The sequence below is a fragment of the Caenorhabditis briggsae genome (assembly GCF_000004555.2).
Source record: "Caenorhabditis briggsae complete genome, chrX, whole genome shotgun sequence".
Taxonomy (NCBI): Eukaryota; Metazoa; Nematoda; class Chromadorea; order Rhabditida; family Rhabditidae; genus Caenorhabditis; species Caenorhabditis briggsae.
In genome coordinates this window covers 959307-983179 of record NC_013491.2, presented here as the reverse complement: position 1 = coordinate 983179, position 23873 = coordinate 959307, and the positions used below count along the sequence as shown (strand labels likewise).

General features: G+C 38.0%; 3 protein-coding genes across 3 annotated transcripts; all 3 read right to left on the bottom strand.

Annotated features, from left to right (window-relative positions):
- Positions 1-413: 413 nt before the first annotated feature.
- Positions 414-2845, bottom strand: Cbr-ace-1 (the record flags this gene model as incomplete). Its single annotated transcript, XM_002643585.1, has 10 exons — positions 414-459; positions 508-607; positions 658-848; positions 907-1071; positions 1180-1653; positions 1699-1877; positions 1969-2215; positions 2279-2563; positions 2614-2750; positions 2807-2845. 10 exons carry the CDS (start codon positions 2843-2845, stop codon positions 414-416), a joined length of 1863 nt encoding a protein of 620 aa, XP_002643631.1.
- Positions 2846-7628: 4783 nt separating this feature from the next.
- Cbr-nhr-28 lies at positions 7629-9750 on the bottom strand (the record flags this gene model as incomplete). Its single annotated transcript, XM_002643586.1, has 9 exons — positions 7629-7725; positions 7782-7966; positions 8018-8288; positions 8545-8729; positions 8772-8897; positions 8944-9158; positions 9235-9300; positions 9537-9622; positions 9674-9750. The coding sequence occupies 9 exons, from the start codon at positions 9748-9750 to the stop codon at positions 7629-7631; spliced, it is 1308 nt and encodes a 435-aa protein (XP_002643632.1).
- A 4416-nt stretch (positions 9751-14166) lies between these two features.
- Positions 14167-21761, bottom strand: Cbr-taf-3 (the record flags this gene model as incomplete). The annotated part of the gene is made up of 9 exons (XM_045238766.1): positions 14167-14311; positions 14749-15189; positions 15519-15682; positions 16113-16414; positions 19128-19803; positions 19887-20228; positions 20708-21358; positions 21410-21525; positions 21575-21761. The coding sequence occupies 9 exons, from the start codon at positions 21759-21761 to the stop codon at positions 14167-14169; spliced, it is 3024 nt and encodes a 1007-aa protein (XP_045095859.1).
- Positions 21762-23873: the final 2112 nt, after the last annotated feature.

The following is a 23873-nucleotide window of genomic DNA, read 5'->3' as shown; positions in this document are numbered from 1 at the left end:
CAAATGGCAATTGTTTTCAATCAAAAAAAATGTACAAGGTGTGAGTTAGATAGGTGAAACAGAGAAGAGAGATGGCTAAGGAGAAAATAGAGGAGAAGTTGTACTTGTTGCTGAAGGGAAGAATTGACTGTAGTTTTTGGAACATCCATTGCCACCACAAGTACACTAACCAGTATTATTTTTTTTAATCTAAGCTCATTAGTGACCAAAAACAGGTAAAAAAGAAAAATGAACAAAGGCGGGGTTCTGGTTATTCACCTACAGAGAATTTGAATATGCGGAATGTTGAATCAAGGAATAGGAAGTGGGGGGACATTGACAGGGTGACTCAAGGAAAAGTCAAATATGAGGAATCGAAAATACGGAAAAGGAAAAGAGAAACTTGTTGACAGAAAGAGTCGTTCTGTCTATATTTATCCGCCGCAAGTTTCGCTATCAGATTGCCTATATGTTTGGTATCTGAAAAAATAGTATTCGTCACTTTAATTCTTCTGCTTCATTTTCAACCGTTTATATTGTTCAAAATGATACTGCCAATCGGTAATGTACTCGTTTTGCCATTTATCCATTTGTTGTTTCCAAACCAAGTAGGGATCTCCAACATCCGCTAGAAAATAGATATTTAAAAATTACAATAAGTTTCAAAACGCTACGTACCTACTGCAGCCATCAAATTCGGCAAGTATGCTTTCCAGAATGCGCATTCTTTTCTCCGCGGACCGTGCCCTATCCGGTTTTGGCCTGGATATGAAGACTCAACAGTCATATTCATATATTCCATAGACACCGAGTTATATTTCGGCCAAATGTCCTGAGTGAAGGAGCCGTCTTCGTTTTTGTTGGGGTCTCTGAAAACTTCAGTATAAAATTTGTCATATTGATGTTGTAAGATTCAAAAAGTCTCACCCAGTTTTTGCAAAGTTCGCCCAGTATCTCATAAACCGATTGCTCAACTCTCTTTCTTCGTCCGTATAGTTGAATCGTTTTTGATTAAATGGTTCTCCAAAAATGAAGTTAATCTCATAACCGTGCAGGACACCCATCCATTCTGGCCAAGTTTGTTGGGTAGCTCTGAAGTGATAAAAATTTGAAGATATAGAAAATACAAACTTGTGTTCATAAATTCACTTTACACTTTTTAGTATTCAAGAACAATGCCATAATTTGATAAAAACTCACCTATGTGTGAAATAGTAGTAAAAAGTATCGCCACCATGTTTTGTGTGTGCCAATGCCATTTCATTCACACTACATGTGAAATGATAGTCTCCGAGCATCTTATCCATTGCATTCAACCAGTTTTGAGCCGAAATCGGTAGATCTTGTGGTTCATATTCATGCAGTACCGCAGCCAGCGTAAGCTGACATTTCAAAATCTGTCTCGGCAGAAGATCTTTAACTCCTTTGATCCATGTTTGTCGATCTTTGATGAATTCCGACTTGGAGAAAAAGTCAGCAACAGGGAAAATGTCCGGAAGCTGGTAAGTTAAAAAGTAGATACTCTCATCTCGATTGCTTCCAGCCAAGAGTTGAGTTTTCTTGAAGTTTCCTTGTTTGAGAGACGTTTGCGCATTTTCGAGCAAGAAATCACCATCAACCACTGGCACCCAAGGAAAATCCCCGAATTCACGAACAGGTGCCCACTCATTTTCACTGTAAATTTGGGATTTGAAAATTTTCTTGTTTTCACTAGTTAACCGTAATGCGTCCGCGTCTGCTCTCTGGAAGCAATCCAATATTCGATCGTAGTCAGGACTTATAAGTGACATATTTCCGCATTTCATCGCATTGTAGAGGATCACCGCTCTTGCCAGAGCAACATCTCGTGGCTCAATTGCCCATGGTGAGGTTGCTGAGCCAGATTGAATGATAGCTCGCTAGAAATGTCTATTTGTGTTCACTTCAAAATGTGATAGATTTCAAAAACACTTGTGCCAGAATTTTATGAAACTATGAGAACAAACTCACATGAAAGTACGGTGCACTTTTCTGGCTTAACATATGAATGCTGACTGACGCAGCACCTGCTGATTCTCCAAAAAGTGTTATCCTGCTCGTATCACCACCGAAAAGGTCAATATTCTTGTGGACCCATTTCATAGCCAATAGTTGATCCCACATTCCCATGTTGCCGGGTGCTTCAGATCGATTCATGTAGAGAAACCCGAAAATTGAAACACGGTAGTTCATGGCAACCAAAATGACGTTTTCTTCCCTGGAATGTAACTTTTTTGTTAAAAATACTAGCTTGAGCTGTGACTTCTAAAACGTCGCTTACACCGTTAATATCCTTCCATCATAGACATCCAGCGTTGATGTACCAGACCAAAATCCACCTCCATACACCCAAATCATCACCGCTAGCTTTTTGTTTGGATCAACTTTTCCAGGCACGTACACGTTTAGATACAAACAGTCTTCGGAAAGTTTCGTGTTCGGATTCCACATGGTCGATCCATAGAAATCTCCAAAGTAGGTGTCTTCACTTTGAATGCAACTGTTCGGCGGAGTGGTTGCATTGAATGGAATTCGCCATGGTTGTTTGGGTTTTGGTTTTCGAAATCTACGAAATTGAAAGCTCGATTACTTTTGTAACAGTTTTAGTATGGATACCTCAGGTTTCCTATGGGTGGTTCTGCAAATGGAATGCCTAGAAACCTCGTGAGCGGTTTTCCAGTCTGAGATAGTACTTCCTCGCCAAATAACGGTGAGCCATCATGAAGGTGTATGAGATCAACAGCAGTTATCACCTGAAACTTGGATGAATCTTACATTTCATAATAGAACTTTTAGAATATCAACTTACACAGGGCAGAAAAATGAAAAATAATAGGGAATATCGCATGCTTCTTCAGCAAATCATAATCGTCGGACCGCCGAGATGGCTTTGGGAGACCCAGGAGCAATTTTATTAGTAGTGTGTGTATATACTAGAAATCTGAAAATATAAACAAAAGTTGAAAGTTTCGGCACATGTGGAGTAGGCGACAAGTCACATTTTATAATCCTAATGGTCCATTTCGACCATCTGGAATTGCGGATAAACTGAAACGATGGTGACAGAAGAAGACAACGTGAGAGAAGGAAAAATATGAAAATAGAAGGGGTCATAAAAATATGAGGTGAAGAATGAAGGAAGGAATATCATAAAAATGGGTTGATTTTCAACATATCCACGTCATAACCTTCTTTTTCTTAGAGCATTCGAACCTTTCTTTTCCATTCTTTGCATCCAGAATATCTTCCGGGCCATTAACTCCCGCAAAACGAGCCGATAGAATAAAAAAAAACCTTTTACGAAGAGAAAAAGCATTATGGGCTCCATGTAATTGCGACCGAGACTGAATATTTTGACCTACTCAAAATAGTTGGTGGGCAGGAAAATTTAAAAAGTGAACAATAGAAAAATTGTGGAACAAGAGAGCGTGGATAAAGTCGAAGGAGAGTTTACATGTGTGCACAACACTTTTGATCTATCTATCCGCCATTGAGCGGAGGTATACCTGCAAACATACGAGCTAAACCAGACACTGATTTTGATAACCGTTTCGAAACAAAATATGCAAGTGCTGCTCGAAAGGCACGTGATGGTTGAGAAGAACTCATGTTCGAAACGGTACAGTAGAAAGAGTTCGAAATATTAGATTTCATTTTTCGTATTTTGAAAAGTTATGAACTTATTCATTCTATGACATTCTCAAAATCAGTTTCAAAGTTACAAGTTTCTCCCTCTTAACCTTTGTGTTGTAAATACATATCATGGGGGCACCATTCGATTTCTCATATTTCATCCAACTGATCTCAATCGGAATGTCACTACCGCCGGAAAACGTTAGATCGTGTGCTGAGCGGTGGAGAGTGTTAGGAAGAGTTTGGTTGAGGAGGGGGGAAACAAGAACGAGTGATAAATGAGCAATGGTTTTGGGGTCGGAATGATTGGAGGAATGGAATGTTGTGAACACGTTTTTTTTCCAATGGGAAGAGATAAGTCAGGCAGCAAAAAGAAACTGGTTATTATGAAAATATGCTACAACCGGTAAAATTTGCTGGCTAAAAATTGTCATCTGGAAAAATAACACATTCGCTGCTATTACAATTTATCAATATCTTAATCACAGATGTTTAAAAAATCCTGTTTGGGCTCTTTTTCACTTGAAAAGACTAACAACGTTCAGACTGACAATTCATATGATTAAACATGTCGCTGAATACAAATTCACTGAAAAATTCGAGTAAAAAGAAGTCTGACTCTAAGAACACTTTTTTGAAATAAATTTTGAAAAAAAGTGATTTTCTGGTTTTTTGCGTTTTAACAATTACCGTTATTTCCCTAATTGAGGCCAATGGGCATGTATTTCTTAATACCGTTTTCAGGAAATTACCAGAAAATTTTTAAAAAGAAAGAAAATGTCTGGACGAACCGAGTAGACGTACTGCATTGTATGAACTACACTTCCTAGTTGCAAGATTTTATTAAAGAGGGAGCAATTCTATGTTTTTCAGCACGTCGAACGGTGTGCTCTTATCAGAAATGGGTTTATTAGAAAAAACATGGAAAAAATACGGTAGAGGAAATTGAAGCGATAATCAGCTACAACTTGTAAATTTGGTGAAAAATTGGCAGATAATCTCAAAAATAACATTTAATGAAATCAGATTAACTTCAAAATGAAAAGCTTTAACGGTTCAGAAAATGCATCACAATAAATCTAATCAATACAACAGCCATCTATTTTTCTGGTTCAAACTCCACGGAAGAAGACTCTTTTATGACTCTTTATCTCCTCCACTTTATTTCTGCTTTCCTCAAAATCGGAGAATGATGAAACGGCAGAAATGTGAGCATAAAAATATCATAAAATTGAAGAGATCGTTCCTCCGATTCTCATGATCCATATGGTTGGACGGAATAGAACAGTCGAATGTATGAAGATGATGTGATTTGGATCATGAGAAAAAAGTAGAGATCAGTGAAGATAGATATTATTGTGTGATGGGAGAGAAAGAAAAAGAAGAAAAAAGTAGTTTCTTCTTGCTTTCTTCTTCTTCTTCTTCTTCCCGGGAGCCCCGAGTGACAAGACCACTAGCGGGGACGGAGATTGATAAAGAGGGGACTATCAGTTGTGAAAAAAGTAGTAGATAAGAAAAGGTACCCGAAACGTGATATGTCTAGTCACGTAGTTTTTTTTCACTGTTTCTGTCACCCTATTGATGGGGCAACGTTTTCAGTTTAAAGGTCGTGACGAACGTTTCTACACTTAAAAAAACTGAAGTTATTTTTAATTTGGCCATATTTCATTGGCGAGTAGTTGATTTGCACGCTAGCATCTTTGGCTCTCAGAGAAGCGGATGAGATAAAAGTCAAAAGAGAATTTGAAAGTGATAGGAGTACATTTCGGAAATAAAGATAATAAAAGAAGAACAGATCAAGCACACACGTCCGGGCTCTTGCCAACCACATTTCGTTGTATATGTTGTAGAACAGTTGTGGTCCCCTCTCTTTGCTCTCTCCAAATCTTCTAATTTCTCTTCACTTTTCTTTCAAAACTCTATGGGATCTATCAGTCTTTGCCTTCATTTCTATCCATCTTCCTTGGGGTTTTTTTTGTGATTAAAAGACTCGACATCTTGTCGTTTAGCTTGTCTTCAAGAGGGTCCTGGTGTGTGTAAGCTGAGAAGTTTCACGACAGGATAAACAGAAAAACGAGTGGAAATTGATAGGGATGAAGACAGAGCGGTCAGAACTTGGAGGCTGGAAAACAGCTTTAAAGAGCGGGGTGGACAGAATTAGAATATCCAATTTCCGGTATTATCAATTGGGATAAGAGAAAGATGGCACCGGAAATGAGGGACCCAAAAAAGAGTGAGAAAAGTTCCAGAACGGGAGGAAACACTTGTTCTGCCCTGTCCCTTGAAAAAACAAATTAGAGGGCCCGACAATAAATTAATGGAATAATGGGGAAAATGAGGTAGACAGATTTTTTGCTTGTGCCTACACTTGTATACTTTTTTTGAAAAAGTCTTCAAAAGACATGACCAAGATGTGAAACAGGTTACTTGTGTTTTTTATCATCAATTGATAAAATACTGCGTCTAATTGGACACAATTTGCTGATTGGTATTGTCAAGGCAAACAATTTGAAAATTTAATGGTAATTGATTAGTTTAAAAAATGTTTTCTGAATAGTTTGAAACAATGGAACGTTTTAAAAAATGCATCGTGAGATTTCGGCAACAATGGGAATGGTCAAATAAGTTATTTTTGGAAAAGTTATTGAATTTGAAATATCCCAATGTAACGAAATCTCTGAAATCAACAATTTTTCAGAAGTTTTTTGCTGTGAACTATTTTGTATTTTCTGTAGTTGATCCTGAATTTTTTAGGAAAATAGTAAACTTAAACAAAAGCAATCTGATTAACATTATCAAGGTTTGTAATTTGAAAATAATAGTTTGAATGGTATTCTGAACGATTCACAAATCTACACACAAATAATGATTCAAAAACTTCAAAAATTCCAAACTAGCACTGAAAGCTTCGCAAGCTTTATTATTCTGTAGACAAGTCATCAGGTTCTTAAGAACAGGCATTCTAGGTTGAATACTTAGTTTGAAGAACATAGTCTAAAAATATTTCAAAATGACCCAGCTGGCTATCAAAGCAAACATGTCACTAAGTGTTCGTACCAAATGATTGTGACGAGTAATAACGAGTCGAAACCTCCGGACACCTGATTTCTTAACTTTACAGCTCTTTTTTGCCCTCCCGTCAGTGTTTTCCGATCGTTTGTTGATACTTGACGCAATGAGCAAGTCAGTGGCAGCAGTATTGGGTTTTGAACGACACGTACCTATCTTTAACAGCTCAAATGATGATCTGACAAGTCAGAACAATTACGTTTGAAGAGATAAAAGAAGAAGTGAAAGATTGAAAGAAAAGGACGGGAGCCACCACGAGATAACCATTCTTCCAGGTTGCTTGCGTCATGCTTTCTCTTTTTTTTGCGTCCTTTTTGTCGAGAGTTTCCCAATCGGTGGCGCAGGGAGCATGACAGTTGCCTGGGCCCGCCCGGAGGCTCCAGCGTCTATCAAGTGGCCCCAGTATTTTTGAGGAAGAAGCTGGTCCTCATCCCTTGATCAATCGTCTGCGAAAAAAGCTAACTAATTTCTATCTGTTCTTTTGTATCTGCACATCAATCTATCACTCAAAAAATCGCACCCGCTTTTTCGTATCTTCTTTTTTTCCTTCCTTTTCTTATATATTTCGTTTTGTTTTGTTGGAAGAAAAAGTGAAATGAGTCCCATCAACAGGTGTTACTCGTGCTCTTAGTTTCTTTTGCAGACCACAAGTACGATTTTGATTAGTTATGGTATCCTGAGTGCAAGAAATTATCAAAAAGAGATTCATGTCAGAAAACTAACAATAAAGGGGATACTTCAACTGTTTGAAAAACAATAATAATTTGAACTTTATACGAGTACAGTTCAACAGTTTTAGCATACAACTACACAAATTTTTAAAGCTAGGAAAATAACCGTTTTGGTACAATGGAACATTTTGAGTTTTTGTAAGAGGGAATTTTACCGAAGGATATGGCAGAAGACAAGTGCAGTTCACAGAAAGATATTTACATTTCAGTAGACGACGGAGTTGAACTGGTTGGAGTGAGAAACGAAGTTGGAGGAAGATCATACAAATCGACCACTTGACTGGTATTCAGATCCCTGAAATTAAGAAACTATTTTTTCGAATCTTTGAGATTAAGAGAGAAAAAACTCACCAAACACATTCCACTTCTTTTTTGATCTCCTTCATCTCTTCTGGAGTTGCATCCAATTGTGTTGCTTTTTGGAAGAAACCATCAGATAATCTTCCACTCACCAACTCGTAGAATGTCTCTTCTACCGAGTACACATTAAAAACATGTGTGATTTCAACGTCCTCCTGAAACCTTCGTACAGATCTCTGAAACGGAAACAAACATCGTATGAATGCAGTTGCAAAATATCTATCTACCTGAAGAGCTGGCAACAACACCAAGAGGTTTGCAAGTCTCATGGATGGGTCGGGGATCTGCTTAACTCGTCTGTAGTAGTAAAGGATTTCACGAAGGATTCGTTCCCGATTATGACGAGCCATATTGACACATTCATCGATTTGTCCTTCTAGGCCATGGTCCCAAAGAACTAAAGAGCATAAGGTGAAGAACTCATAATTATCCACTTTTTCACGACGCATTGGGTCTAGCACGTTGCGTCTGTAGATTTCGAAGGATGGCACGAACATTCTGAAAAACGTATTTCAGGTTAGGGAGTACTGAGGTTGGGTTAGGGCGCTGATGATTTGTTGAGTGTCATCATTCGAAAATAATGTTCTCCTTTTCTTGAAATGCTTATCTAATTTTTTACAAAACTGAAAAGGTTTCACATCTTTCTTTCATTTCTCTTTCTGTTTGACAAACCTTCAACTCTATTCTCAGCGAAATATGTCTACTATTGTAGCGTCATAAACTTAAAAAATTGAGTTTTGTGTTTTGACCATACCTAATAGCTTCCTCCGGACTCATCAAGTGCGAGTTGATGTGACTACCATAAAACGTTTCCGGTCGACTGCAGTCGATAAAGTCCCCAGACGGCAAGAACAGTATATCCGTTCTGTCGTTTAGGCAACAGTGATAACCGCACTCCAGAATCATGAATGGTAGAAAGAAATTTCGGTAGAGTAGTTTCTAAAAATAGAACGATGTAAAAAATGATCGGAAATCCCTCACCTTCTGTTCTTGGTGCACTTTCTGAAAATCTGGATACGATTTGATTATCCAATCAGCAACGAGTCCAATTTCTTTCAAATGAACAGAATGCGCGTCAGTGTAGGCCACCGCTTTCGGTTCTCGAGGCTGAAAAACCCATTTAGATGACAAAAGATAAAGACGAAAAACTAACATTGAATATGTTACCGCTTCCAGTGTTGTGTATCACGCGTCTCACGTTACTCATATGTGTATAATTCTCGTTTAGACAGTTCAATGTTGCCATTCCTGGTTCTTCAATGTTCACTGGAGAGACATCCATCGGCCAACTGGTGCTCGGCGAGACTCTCGGGTTCGATCCATCGGAAGAATCTTGTCTACCAAATAGTTCACGATGGCGTTGGACAGCTGAAAAACACAGTTTTGTTGAATTTTAAAGTCTAGCCTTGTAGCTGTCCAATTTCTGTTTTCAATCAAAACACACCTGATTTTCGCATGCCGACAGACATACACTTTGAAAAACGACATGCGCGGCACATACATCGAACATCTGAAAAATGGAACTGTGTCATATGACTGGAGTGTTTATGGCGACGTGGGGGCGGCGAAGGAAAAGTTCAAGTTCTCCGATTACTGGTTGGGGGAGGATAATCTTTATTTGTCATCTTTGAATAATTAGAATAATATGGGGAAATTTGGAGAAGAATAACAAACGGATTTTCAAAGACTATGTGGTTCGTGTCGAGACAATATTTTTGAATCAGCTGTTAAATCATAAAAACATACTTTTTTGAATAATGCAGGCCCCCATAGCTCGACAAACGTATGCTTTGTTAAGAGCGACACTTCGACGAAAAAATGCAGCACAGGCTCTGGAAAATCGGATTTCTAATGATGCGTTATTTCAAAGAAAAAAAACCAACCTGCACGCTTCAGCTCCAAAATGTGCTCCATCGCCAGCTTCGCCGCACACACTGCACGGCTTTTTACCAATTATCATTGAATCTGAAAATGTGAAAATAATATTGGTAGAAACGAAAACTGGAACAAAGTTATAGGCGAGAATTGAGAGTAAAAAAGTGCGTGAGATGGAATAATCTGGGATCTGATTATAAGTAGAGAATGAGGATGGAAAAAGTGAGAAGTGAGAAATAACTGTAGAATGACCGAAAAGTTAGTTCTCGAGACTTTGGGTTTTTGCCAAGAGTTTTTGTTTGCTCTGGTGACATATGTTGGAGGGAAAACTCGGTGTTCATCGATTTTTCATTCAATTAGTTTTTTCACACGTATTATGTTCCAAATTGATTCAATAAAGTTCTCATCAGTAAAAACAAATATAATGTAAGTTCAGGCTTACTTACCGATCAATAAAAACGGGGAAACAGAGAAAAAATGAGAGAGAGAGAGAGGAAAAGACAAAAGTTTGATAAAGTGAAAACTAGGGGTGTAACAAAAAAAAATCAAACGATTCATTTTTCGGAATGACGATGATCATGATGAATAGGCCAATCATGTTTCAATAGTTTTCATGATGACAATTAAGTATTTACTTCTTCTTTTAAAGATCATATACCATTTGAAAAAATGAAAATAAACATGAAAAATGATGTTTTCTGAACTTAATCCTTGGCACCTATACTTTCCCATTTTGCAGGCACAAATCACACTCAGAACTGAGAATTAATTTATTAACAAATATTCACCAGGTGTCATTGCAAATGAAAAATTGGTTCTTGGAAAAATGTTCTCGGAACGAAGTTATAGGAAAAAATTGAAATACAAAAAAAGAGAACAAGAATATGTTTTCATTTTATACCTATTTTGTCAGAAATTTGATGTCATTGCTCAGCAAAAAAATATGTAAACTTTTTTATTTAAATATTTGTTTCTCATCCTATGGTTTGGTTATTGGTATCTACAGAAACTGCAAGAAGGTTACACAATAACAACACAAACTCTAACTGTAACTTAATTTTTCAAATACAATAAGAAGTAGAAGAAGAATCACGTGTAAAAGTTACTTCGTGTTGTTTCTCTCTCCCAACTCTCCGCCTGTACAGACAGACATAAGACACAGTGCATTTTAGAGGGAAAAGAAGGGGGAAGTACAAAAATTCGAAAAGTGAAAACTGGATGGTGCTCATTGAGCTCGCGGGGAGGGCGCAAACATACTCTCTCGTTTCTCACTCCTGTACTTGCTCTTTCTGTATGTTGGCCAATTTGGAATCTGTTTTACATTAACAAATACTAGAAGGAAGAAAATAGCGAGAAAAATTGTGATATTTCTACTCGGTAGACCAATCTGTCTAGGTTTTATGAGGTTCAGAGGTTAAACAGAAAAAATATAACTGTTTGAAGTTATTCCTGAAAAAATACTTTTCCGAAAATTGATGTAAATCTATTCAAGCGGTCACCGGAAGCAAATTTCAAAGAAACAAAATATAAATTTAATTTTCCAAATATCAAAAGAATTTTCTCGACTTTCCTAGCACACTAACTCCCACACGAAATTTCCTTTGTAAAGTTAGTGTCATAATAGGAAAAGATTAGACGACTATTCATAAGAAGGATTATTAAAAACGTAATGTTTTCAGGAGCTGTTCTAAATCATGAGCTCATTTTGAGTAATTCATCCTAAGATCATATTGCAACGGCTGCGAGGAAAAATGTTCTGTGTGATGAAAAAACAAAAGAAGGACGAAAAAGAGAAAAATTTAGTGGGAACTAGTTTTTATATGTTTTCAGACAGTCTCCATTAATTTGAATCGGGTGGGGGATAATTTTTTCGCGATATTCTAAAACGGAAAACAAGTCTAGCCGCCCTCGCATGAAATAAGAGTACACTACCAAGAATCTGAATTCGGAAACCAGCGCATAAACTTGATTCGGTTAAAAAAAAGAAGTTCGAAATTGTATTAATGACCAAAAACAACTTTTTTACTAATTTGTGATCTACGTCCACTGAAATCAGTTAACTTGACAAATACCAATTCGATCAAAATATTAATTTTGAAAAAGATAAAGTTTCCCGATAAGTAGAAAAAATAGTTCAAAAGATCATGAACTAGTTTTTCAGGCGGGAAACTCCCGTGCGCGCGCCGCCACAAACGAGAAGAAAAAGAGACGAGACTTCATTGAAACAGTCTTACGTTGCAAACAAAAGAAAGTTGACGACAGAAGCGCAGTTATACATACAAAATTTGAAAATCATCGAAACATTTATATTACAAAAAACGACTGACAAAAACAACGATGTCGAAAACTCAATAAAAGAGCTAAGATACTGAAAGATCAGAACATTATCCTATCTATTAAATGATATATTTTGGAGAAATGGACTTGTTGAGATAAGATATAGAAAGTCTCAACTTTCAAATTACTTTTCAAGTGAAGCGATTAAAGGGGGACTCCGACCAAAAATTTTTATTGCATTAAAATGTGTTAAAAGTTATCTATTTTCCGAATATTATTGCGAAAAAATTCAAAAAAAAATCCGAAATTCCCAAAAAACGCCGTTGAAAAGAAAGAAAATTCAAAAAAAGGTGCCGCCGGGGGACGAGGATTTTCAGTGAAAAACCTAGGCCATGGCAGCGGGCGCCTTTCCTATGTGGCAAATTTTCCGGATTTTTTTCAATTTCATGTCCGGCAGGTAAAAAACGTAAAAAACTACTGTCGGCGACTTGAAAAAAAGGCTGTCAGGTGCCGTGGCCTAGGTTTCTCACTGAAAATCCTAAAAATTTCTGGTCGGAGTCCCCCTTTAAATTCTCAAAAATGGTAGAATTCCAAAAAATGTTCACAGATATAACAACTAATAAAAACTTTTTTAGATTGTTTTAAATTTCTACTTTTCGTATTTACAGATTGGTATCTGTCTTTTTTTTCCAATTTCAACTCAATGCTTCCTTGTATTGTTTTTCCGCAAAAAGTGCGTCCCCCAAAAACCATGGTTTGTTTTCACATCGATTATAGTATACGTTCGAAAAGTCCTCAGTTTTCAGATGTTTTGGCATATTTTTCAATCAGTAAATACATTTCAAGAAAATGAGCAATCATAACTTATTTGCGAGTTCAACAAACCATAGAACAATCAGATAAACTAGGCATATGATGGGTGTTTGGCGGTCGACTGATGACATTCCTCTTTCGGTCCTTTCCAACAGTTCTCTTTTCCCTCTCCGGTAGAGAAAATCGAGATAGGGAGGAGCGAAAGGAGAAGAAGACGTGTCGTTTGAGGAATCGCCTTTTCTTTCTTCTGTTTCCATCATCACAAAACCAGAAAAGAACGCATATCGATTAGTGCTGGTGATAATGATGATGATGATGATCATCATTATGAGAGATAATGTATCATCAGACAGGCGCACTGAAAAAGTTTAGTTGATACGTAAACTTTGACTTTTGATCGGTGATAAATGATCAATGGTTTTTGTTGATAAATGTTTGAAATCAAATAAACATCGACTAATTATCTCAAAATTTCAATTAGCAGGCAAAAAAGAATAAAACAATATTTGGATTTTTTCCCAAAAATAATTTTTCTGTGCAAATTGAATTTTATTTTCAAAAAACGTCAGAGTTTCAAAATCTCTGGATTCTAAACAATTAATTCAGTTTCAAAAGTTCATGTACACTCATTCGCAGGAGTCATATTGTACTTTTGTTAATAAATCATCAAAATTCCAAATAAAACTCTAAAGACTAAAATTCAGAGTGGAAACTTCTTGAACCCATTTCTAATCCAATAACTTTTTATGAAAAAATTTTGAAAATCGCAGCAAAAACACTATTTTGCACAAAAAAGCTCTTTATTAGAGATTGTGCATGCGCAAAAATGAAAAAAACATCAAAAATTATTATCAAAACGGTGAATATTGACTATTGGCTACAAAACTGAATTGGATTCAGAGTTTTCTGCGAATAGTGAAAATTCATCATTTAGATAATACCGACTGATAAAGATTTTCCGTTAGAGAGAAAAGGGGTGACATGAAAAATAGACTTTGCATAATAAATTTGGGAAGATGTGAGATTATTAGTTAAGGTGTAGAAGTAGATAGTATGATGGGAAATGTGAAGGAGTTTCAGATTTTAAAAAAAATTCAGGGCACAAAAAATTACAGAAAGAAACATTATTTTTGAATGAAAAAGCAGAGAAGTTCAAAAAAAGTGAAGGGAAAGAAACTATTCAGTGATATAGGAGGATTGAGAAAATCGGACCGTTGAAGGAAAATAATAGAAACCGTTATTCTCATTCATTTGGTCCTACCTTCTTAAAAAACGTTAATGACTTAGAAAGAGGGGTAGAAGAAATCACATGTGAAAACGACTAGATGACGGGGAGAAAAGAGGAATGTGACACATTTGAAAGAGTTCGGGAAAGTGATGTTTAAAAAAGGTAAAAAAGTCAAAAAAAGTTTCAGTTCTTCTTCCGCTTAGCGGACGATTCGGAATCGTGTGGACCACCAGCTCGCTTGCCATGTTTTTTACTCTTGTTTCCTTTGGAGCATCGGTTACAGAACCATTTGGAGTCGGTAGGTTCGGCGGTGATGCCAACGCAATGCCTGGAAAACTTGTTTTATTTGAAAATGTTTATTATTTAAAACTTTTTCCGCTCATTAAGATTAGCCGCACCATGTGATGAAAATGTTATGAAAAACTTGTTTAAAATTTTGATTTTCCTAGCAAGTATTGAGCAACAGAAGGATTTGGAACAGGTGAAGCAGAAAGGTATTTCGTGTCAAAAAATCAGAATTGTGAACTTCATATGAAATGCACCTGTCTGTTCCTTCAAAGAGTAATTTTTAAAAACTTGGATAGTTCATATTCCTCCTGATGTGAGATAAAGGAAATTCGGAGAAAAAAAATGAAACTTTCGAAAAAAAGGAGTTCCTAAAAGGCTAAAAGGCTAAAAAGTAACATGTGAAGTTGTGAAATGTAGGATGAACTAGAAAGAATTCATATCCTAGAATCTAGGCAAAAAGGATCAACATTTTGCTACCCTCTACTTACCAATGGAACCAATCCTGACACTGATCGCATGTTTGCACCATCAGTGTAAGCCACAGAGCACACTGGACAAATCCAAATCTCCTCGTCATCGCTCTCCGACTCATTGGAATCGTCATCGGTTTGCGAGATTAGTTGACGAGTTGGTGGTGGTGGAGGTGCAGAAGCTTCTTCTTTCCGTTTACGTGCTTCCTCCTCGGCTTTTCGTTCACGCTCCTTCTCTCGTTCACGTTCACGTTCACGCTCACGTTCAGCTTCTCGTTCCTTCTCTTTGCGCTCACGTCGCTCTTCTTTTTCTTTATTACGATCCTTCTCTTTTTGACGTTCCTTTTCAGCTTTGCGTTCAGCGCGACGGCGTTCTTTCTCACGGCGACGTTCCTCCTCTTCCTCAGCGTTAAGGCGTGACTCCATTTCACGACGTTCTTTTTCTTCTCTGAAAAATTCGAAAGTTAAGGATTTATGATATGGGATATGATAAAAGGTTTCTAATTCTTCTTGCAATCAGTAGCATTATTTTCACAGAGTTTTTTTTTCAGAGCGCGTGTTTTGGCTCTTTTACTGAATCAAATATCTATTGTCTATTCAAAATAATCGCGCGGGTGAACGAGTAAAAAAACGTGTAGAGAGTCTTCAAACCTGTATAGGCGCTGTAGAGACGCAGACATTTTTACTCGTTCACCCGCGCGATTATTTTGAATAGACAATATATGCATGGAAAGCACAGACGTCTACAACACTCTTTTGGCTTAAAAGAAAACTAACATTTCATGCCGAGCTGCTTCCTCTTTCTGGAGCTCTCGTTCCTTCCGCTCCTCTCGTTCTTGTTTCTCCTCACGGCTCCGCTCTTTGTCCTTCTTATGCTTCTTGTGCTCCTTGTCCTTTTTCTCCTTCTTATGATGATGTTTCGACGAGCCTGAGGACGGCGACTGAAAAATAGATTGGAATTGAAAATTTCAGTCAATTAGATCTAAAAGGTCCCAGCTAATTTGATTAAGAAACAGAACTGAGTTCATGACCTTTGTAAGAGAAGTTAAACATAGGAACTTTTAACGGAAACTTTGACTTTGATTGGAGAATTATTACAAATGTGTGTTATCATCGCCAAAAAGCATAGTGTGTTTTGTTCTCGGGAAATGAGGTTTCTCCAAAGCAGATTTATAAAAGATATCTAGATTTGTCGCGTGGAAATCGTTTCTTTAGAATGTAACTGAACGTGTAGCAGAGACAAAGCAATTGCGGGATTTTTTCAGTTATATTCACACAAAGTAGTTAGTTTCAGACAGAAAGTCACTTGAAATTCGTTGTTTTTTCTCAGGTACTTTTCCGTTTTTCAAAGTATATGGGAATCGTACTCACCTCAACACGAGACGACGATCCTGGTCTTGAGGTGTCTGGAGTTTTTGAACGCTCTTTCTTTTCCTCTTCTTTTTCCGACAAATGGAACAGATTCTTAAATCGGAACTTTAACGTTGATGGATTCGCTGGTGGAGCTGCTGGTGGTTCGTCTTGATAGTGACCTTTTGATGAAGGTGGTCGGTTTGCAGAACTGGTGGAATCTGGGCGCATTGGTGACTCCTTGGCTGGTGACGAAGTTGTTGGGAGGTAGTTGGCACCAAACTTGATTTTCAGCTTAAGCTTTGGATTCTTGGTGGTGGGATCTGAAACAAAATTGCAGTGTAAAACGGTTCATAAAAATTGAAGGCATACAGAACTAGCCACAAGGAATCAACAAACATCTTCAACTTTTTTTCAGTTTGGGCAAAAGAGAAAACATGGAAACGGATGGCCGTATTTTACAATGCCCTTTCACTCTTCTTGTTTCTTCTATTCTATACTCCACAACACGTCCAATTCCAATTCCAATTCCCATTCATAAGAAATGTGAGAGGTCTTGGAAATAAGACGGAAACTGAGAAGATGATTTCGTTTTGGAGCAGTAAATATGAAAATGGCTCAAGTTTTTGACGGGCTTAGTATTTCCCAATCCAACGGTTAACGCGGAAAAAAAAACATTTATACCTAGTGTCCAAGGATTGCTATATACGAAAGGGTCTTGGTTTGCATGGAAAGGAGACAATGACAAACAAGACGTGAAAAAGAGACATACTTGGGACCTCGAAGAACAAGATTGAGGCAAAAAACGACGTCGCAAAAAAAAAACGGAGCGAGGACCAACAAGAAGGACATGGGCATTGGGAACCGAATGAATATCTTTTTCCTCTCTCACACTGGATATCTCTATGTGGACCACTACACACATCTTGTGCTGAATTTGATATTTTTATTTGAGGACTGAGTGGTGGCGGACAAATTTCCTACTGTCAGAGAACATTTTCCACGTGACTTGAAATTGAACTATTGGAAAACCGAATGGTCAATGTTTTGATAGGGTTGAAGAACGTTAGCCTTTTGGATCTCCTAGTTTAAATTAGAGAATGACTCAAAAATTTTAGTTCTCAAAAAGTATTGGATGGGTTGCAAATCAGAAGCTTATCAGTAAATTTTTGAAAGGTGTGCGAAATGGCGAACAGTTAAAAAAAAGTGAATGAACTCATATCTTCTCACCGGAAACGATGATAGCTGAATTACCGCTCTGCTTCCCAAAACTGAACTTTTATACTGAATCCTTTCATTCAAAAGCAAATTCGACCTTTTAAATTGTCATAAGACTTTTTTAAAGTCATAAATCCAAACATTTTACACTCTGAGAATCACTCCACACAACAGCAAAAAAAGTGATTCTTCTCATTTTGAGACAAAAACGATGGATTTTTCCGTCCTCCTTGTTTTTCTACGACACGATAATTAGCTGCTGTTTCTATTCTTTTCACCTCTTTTTCCTTTCGTCGGTTTTTACATTGCATTTTAAACATGACTACCAAACGTTTCGTTTTCACAAAAGACGGAAAAGCATTCTTGCGAAAATTTTCAGAGAGAAAGAAAATTGAGATGCTTATCTATGTAATGAAAAAAAAATTAGTAAGCTGATAAAAAAAAGAATGAGTGTGAAATGTGGGAGTTAGGTTTGTGAGTGTCTTGTGAGTGTTTTTTTTTCGAGTGAATGAAAAATGACTGAATGGAAACAATTCAAAGATTTGTGTTGGTGGCTGGACGGCAGAAAAGCAAGTCATGAGTCATATGGTTCGAGAAAAATTGTTTCGAGCTACAGTAAATTCTGTTGCAATTTCGGGATCATAATGGAGCGGAGAATGAGCAAAAGAATGATGGGAGAGGAGAAGAGCGGGGTCGAGGAGGGGAAAAGGCAAAAAGTATTTTTGTTTCTTTTTTTCATCCTACACTTCTTTCTTCCTACAATTTTTGTGTCTCATTCTTTTTTCTTCCTCTATCCCTCAGTATTGCTCTTTTTCCACATCGGTTTTTTTCGGGAGGAGGAGCAAGAGGATGGGGCGAGAGCTGTGTCTATTTTCTGTGTATTTACATCATGCTGAGCTGATGGTTGAATAAAAAGTAATTTTGAATAGACGATGAGGGCAAAACTGATGAGAGTAACAAGACACGAAAATGCGAATGAGATGGGATGGAATAGAGGAGGAAGATGAGGAAGAAGAAAAGGAGACCATCCGATGGATTATCTGACATAGATGACCACTAATCTTTTTTCGTCTTGATTCACATAAAACTCATAAAACGAATTGAAAGGATATGTTATATTGAACTCAGATTTGGAATGAACCATTACTATTTCAAATCTTGCTTTGAAAGGGAAGATACTATTTTCGTTATTTATGAGATTACGCCACGACACTCGTTTGCAAACCAACCACCACAAAATTAGCATTACAATCAGATGCATAAAAAAGAAAACTACCTACCAGCAAAAAGAAACATTGACGGCCTACAGGAAAAACCAAACTTGGACTTTTATCTTTCTTTCACTTTCTGACTCTTTAACGAATTAGTATATTAGAGGTTCTCGATTCTTCCAACAATCAGTAGAGTCTGATCCGGAAACGCAGGCCTTTGTGTTGATCTAGAAACGATTTCTTGCATGAAAAAACAGCACGAAAGAGTTCACAGTGTTAGTTCATAACCATTGAAATAGAAGCGTTATATGATCATTCCCGTTATGACAGCATTGAGCAGAGTGTGTTATACAAGTCCACGACCGGGGTGAGAAAAGATGATAGAAAAGGAAAACAAGACTACAGTAGAAGCTGATCACCTGCCGGACGGCCCAATCATGTCGGCAAGTACATGCGATCAAAGATAGACTTTTTTGAATTGAATATCATCGAAACGATATAAGAAAAGACAGACGAGAGAGTTCCGACAACTGCGTGCCTCCCAGTATACACAGAAGAAATTGAATCGAACCAGCAATACAATAGATATAAATGTATAAGAACTCACCAGTAACCATTGCAGGTGTCTCTTCTGGAGCAGCGGCTGGAGCAGCGGCTGGAGCCGTGACTGTGGCTGGAACTGAAGCCTCCACAACTTGCTCAACTTTCTCAGGATTTTCTTGAGCTTCGGCTGCTTTGCGCTCTTCACGTTCTTTTCGTTTCCGTTCCTTTTTGAGCTTTTTATACTCTTTGTATTCTTCCGAGTTCTTATCACGCTTTTCCTTCTTTTTTTTCTTCTCACCAACCTCTGGAAAGTCTAGAGGGATGATGTCAGAAACTGCAGACAGTGGAGCGTTCGGGTCATCGGTGGTGATCTCGATCTCCATCATCGGTGACTCCAAGATTGGTGCCGCGTCAATCTCCATTGTGGCTCCAACTTCTGGTACATCTGTTGCAATGGCGTCAAAATTGAATTTTGGAATGATGAGAGGTGGGAGAGTTATTGGTGGTGGCGCTTCGACAACCGGCATCACAACAGGAGGAGGTGGAGGAAGCGCAGAATTTGGCAAAACCATCTGGCTCCTGGCACGGAGAAGCTGGTCACGAATTTCTTCGGCGAGTGAATTCTTCTTAGTTCTCTTTTCTGGCTTTTCAGCTTTTTCAGGTTTTTCCGGCTTCTCCTCCTTGAACTTGTCGATTTTTTCTTGTTGTTGAGCGATGATTTGCTCACTGAGTCGCTTTCGCTGTAAACAATGGAGTTTAGTTTCGATATTACCAATAAACAATTTTTTTCGATTCTTTGAAAAAAATTAATGAATGAACCAACTTTCTCAAGCGTTGCTTTTTTCGGTGGTCGTCCTTTTGGCTTTGGAACACTAACGACAGCATCAGCACCTTCTGGCTTTGGCTTCTTCGGACGTCCCACTGCCAGTTTCACCTTGACTGGTGTGCCTGTTGTCATTCCTGTTGTGCTGCTTACTGTACCGCTCATGGCACTTCCGGGTCTTGAAGTCGGTGCTGAGCCAGGATTCGAAGCAGTTCCCGACAACTTGATAAGCGGTTTGCTTTTGACCAAATCTGACATCTTGAAAGTTGGACCAACATCTTCAGTGGTGATTACTGAGGAAGTGACGATCTGCTCTTGTGGGATGATCTCGGGTTTGAAGACCTGAAAATAGAATTTGTTTAGCGAAAGAACGAAAATCAATAACGGCCAGCCTGGGATGACAAAAAAGGACAGCTGCACTGACTGGGGTCGTAGCAATTTCCATGCTTCTTCCCGCTTTTCTTCTTCCCTGTCAGTTTCGTAGCGCCCATTTTGGCATTAGCACATGCTTGCTGCGCAATGAGTTCTATTTGACTCGTGGCGAGCAAATATGCTAAAGGCAGAAAGTTCACAATAAAATTCCGAAAAAACTGCATTGATCGACTATTTTTGTCGTGAAAGTGATTATTTAATTTTCATTATTTTGCACTATTGTTCGTTTCAGATTCGTGCTCATTTTCTAGTTTCTGGGTAGTACTGGGCTCACACATTGATGATTTTTATCACTTCTTCCTTCTTAATTATTCGACTTTCCCATGAATCGTAACTACGTCAAGATCAACTGAGTTATGAGATTCTTCTCCCTACTCAAAAAAACTTACCGGCATGGAAACTTCTGATACAAATGTCTGAACTGGAGGAGATGTTGATGTGCCAAGCCATCCGCTATTGACCAAGTTGTCCGATGTGACTTTGACGAACGAAGATGTTGTGACATTTGGTTTTGGTCGGATCAAAGCCAACAACTCCTTTGCCTTTTCCTCCTCAATCACACGCTCTTCTTCCATTCTTTTGGTCTCCGCAATATCGGCAAAGAATCCCATCGCCTCATAATCCATATCCTCGAAATTTGGGAGATCTGTGTCTTTCATCGAAGTGATTCCCAACGCGTACCGCTCGCGATTTCGCTTCTTGGCATACGCAGCTTCTTCCTTCTCTCTACGTTCTTTCTCTTCTCTGGCCAACTGAGCTTCTGGAGTTTCATTTCGACGATAGGTGTTGATTCGCTTCAGCTTGTCAAACTCCTCTTCCTCACGGTCCTCTGCAGTTTTGATAACCTTTTTGGTGACTTTGTCAACCACTGCTCGATTCTCATCCTCAATCCAATCTGGGTGCAAGGCACGGAGATGGCGTGGAATGTGCTCTGGTCGTGTTTCAAGCTCTCTATCAGATGGTACTGCGCCATACATTGCGTGGAAGAAATATTCAGCTGATTTTGCTAGCTCATAGTCGGGGGTGGGAAATACTGGTAGCTGAAAGACAAATTTTTCATCAAAGGGTTGCTGTAAACAGAAAATACTCACCGAATTCAATCGTTCTCCTCTGACTTGTTTCGAGTATTCTATCAAATCCGCCATATTGATCTTTTTGCATTTTAAAGTTGATATTGCGTCTTCTACGATTGGTTGTGAACGACCCGCTGCAAAACGTTTTATGAATGCTTGTCCTAGTTTTGTTCAGAAACTCACCATGCTCCATTAGTAACCGTGTTTGCTGTGAAAGCTCCGTCATTTTACTTCTCAATATCGCAGATAATTTGTTGATCGCAGCTGGAGAGACCGCAGAGAACCCGAAATCTTTGACGATGCTCTTGCAAGAGTCTTGCAATTTGAGAACAGCGAACTGATGACCCGATATAAGTTTCTTACTGTCCATTTGGAAAAGCTGAAAAATGAAAATACTAAGTATAAGCTTTAATTGAAATTTACATTTGAATTGAAGCAAAAAAAAACATGATTTAAGAAAAATACCTTTCTCCGCCTAGCCACTTCATAGTTAAATCTTCTATGACGTTTTCTGCTCCATTTCATCTTTCTTCCTCACTCTCATATTTTTGTACCAGTACTGCCAGAATTTTGGAAGCTAGGAATATAGAGATGATGATTCACGGAAAAATTTCCTTATTTCAAGTCAAAAATATTCAGAATACAGTTGAGCGCGTTTGCAACAAAATTTTCTTTTCACAATGTAACACTAAAACGGATGCCTCTGACGGCCCACCGAGAAAATAGTGCACATGAAATGAGAGACACAGACGAAAGGCGTAGGAGAAGAAGGGCGATGGGAGAATGGTAGATTGTATGTGTATGTTGAAGGTATGCGCGCTGTGTGAGCGACCTTTGCCGGGGGTAAAGGAGGCCAAACGATGAGAGACAAAGATATAGTTTATATTATTAGAGAGACGCAGCGAAAGAGCGGCGAGCACAGTAAATGACTAATCAATGCAGTTTTGTGTTGAGAACATAGGTCGTTGAAAACCATTGGAGCAACTCAAATCGAGGAAGCTATTTTTGACGAAAGAAAACCAGTTTTCAAAATTGGAGTTTTAGTGTACTACTTTTGAATACCGGATTCCTACAAACAAGAACTAAAATTTCAATCCTTCCTAAGTTTCGAAAATCAAATTATCAACATTTTTCATGCTACCGAAAACATGTGCTTTTTGTCAAAGATATTTTGGGAATTCCCAGCAAAAAATGCTACAAAAAATGAATGTAAACGACTATTTGCAAGACAGGTCCGGGTCAAGACGAGCTGTAGTGAGGAAACACAAAAAAAATGACTGTAGTGGTTCCGAGATTAGCAAGAGAGGAGGGCTGTCCAGGTGGGAATGCGGGCCGTTTATGTGGAGGAGTCTCTTAGATTAAAGAATAACTTTTTCCCAGAGGGTACGGTCAATAAATAGTCAAGGTTTGCAGGTGGTATATGGATAGACTAATGTGAGTTTCAGTAAGCTCACTGGAATCAAAGTTTCTGACTTTTTAAATTTGAAATTGTACTAAAATGCTTTGTTGAAACGAAGAAGCAATGCCCTTAATCCTGCTTCCCTAACAAAATTCGGTTTCCTCTGTGCAAAATCGCAGTAAATGTTTTTCGTTCAGCATTAAAAAAGATCAATAAGGAGTACACGATAGTGAATACCATTAAATGGAAAAAAACTAAAGCTAAACACTTCTAGATAGAGGTCTTAAAATTGGAAAAGACGTCGAAAAAATGGGCACTGTAACTCATTAAAATTATGCCAACTTCCTGAATCTATCACAACTTATAGTTTTTAGTACTCAGGTACAACGGAAAATGCGTTTTAAATGTTGAATGAGTGCCTCGCTGATTATCACGATTATCCTAAAATATCCCGGAACAAATTTTAATGAATTAAATACCCCATTTAACAATCTATGTCACGATGATGAATTGACACCAAAGCATATACCAGAAAGTAAAATTGAGGTGTCCAGTTAACCTGGTTATCAGAATATTTATGTTTCCACAGGGAGATAAGATCTAGAGAAAAATGGTTCCACAGCCAAATGAGGAAGAGAGAATATGGTACTAAACTCCGGTACACCGATCACTGCAGGATACTGGAGAGCAGTACGGCATCTGAGTGTGTTGCGTAAATTGGTTTTACTGTCAATCAAAAATTCATTGGACCAGATGCCTACCAGATGATGTGGTTGTTTGAAAGGATTGGAATGAGATAGCATACATTTTTATTGAAGAAAAGGGTAACGGTCGAATGTCACCTGTGAGCTCTTAACATGAAAGACTAATGAGCAGATCACATAGGAAAATTGAGAAGATGAAGAAATCTTAAAAAATTGAAGGTCCTAGATTTTTTATTCTATCATTATTCGACAGATTCAATAAGAAAACGATTTATTCACAAAAACTACTATGTAAACAAGAACGGACACATATACAGTTTGAAAGTTTGAAAAACTAATTTTTCACTCGGAGGGAATTTCGCTTTGCCCACTTCACAAC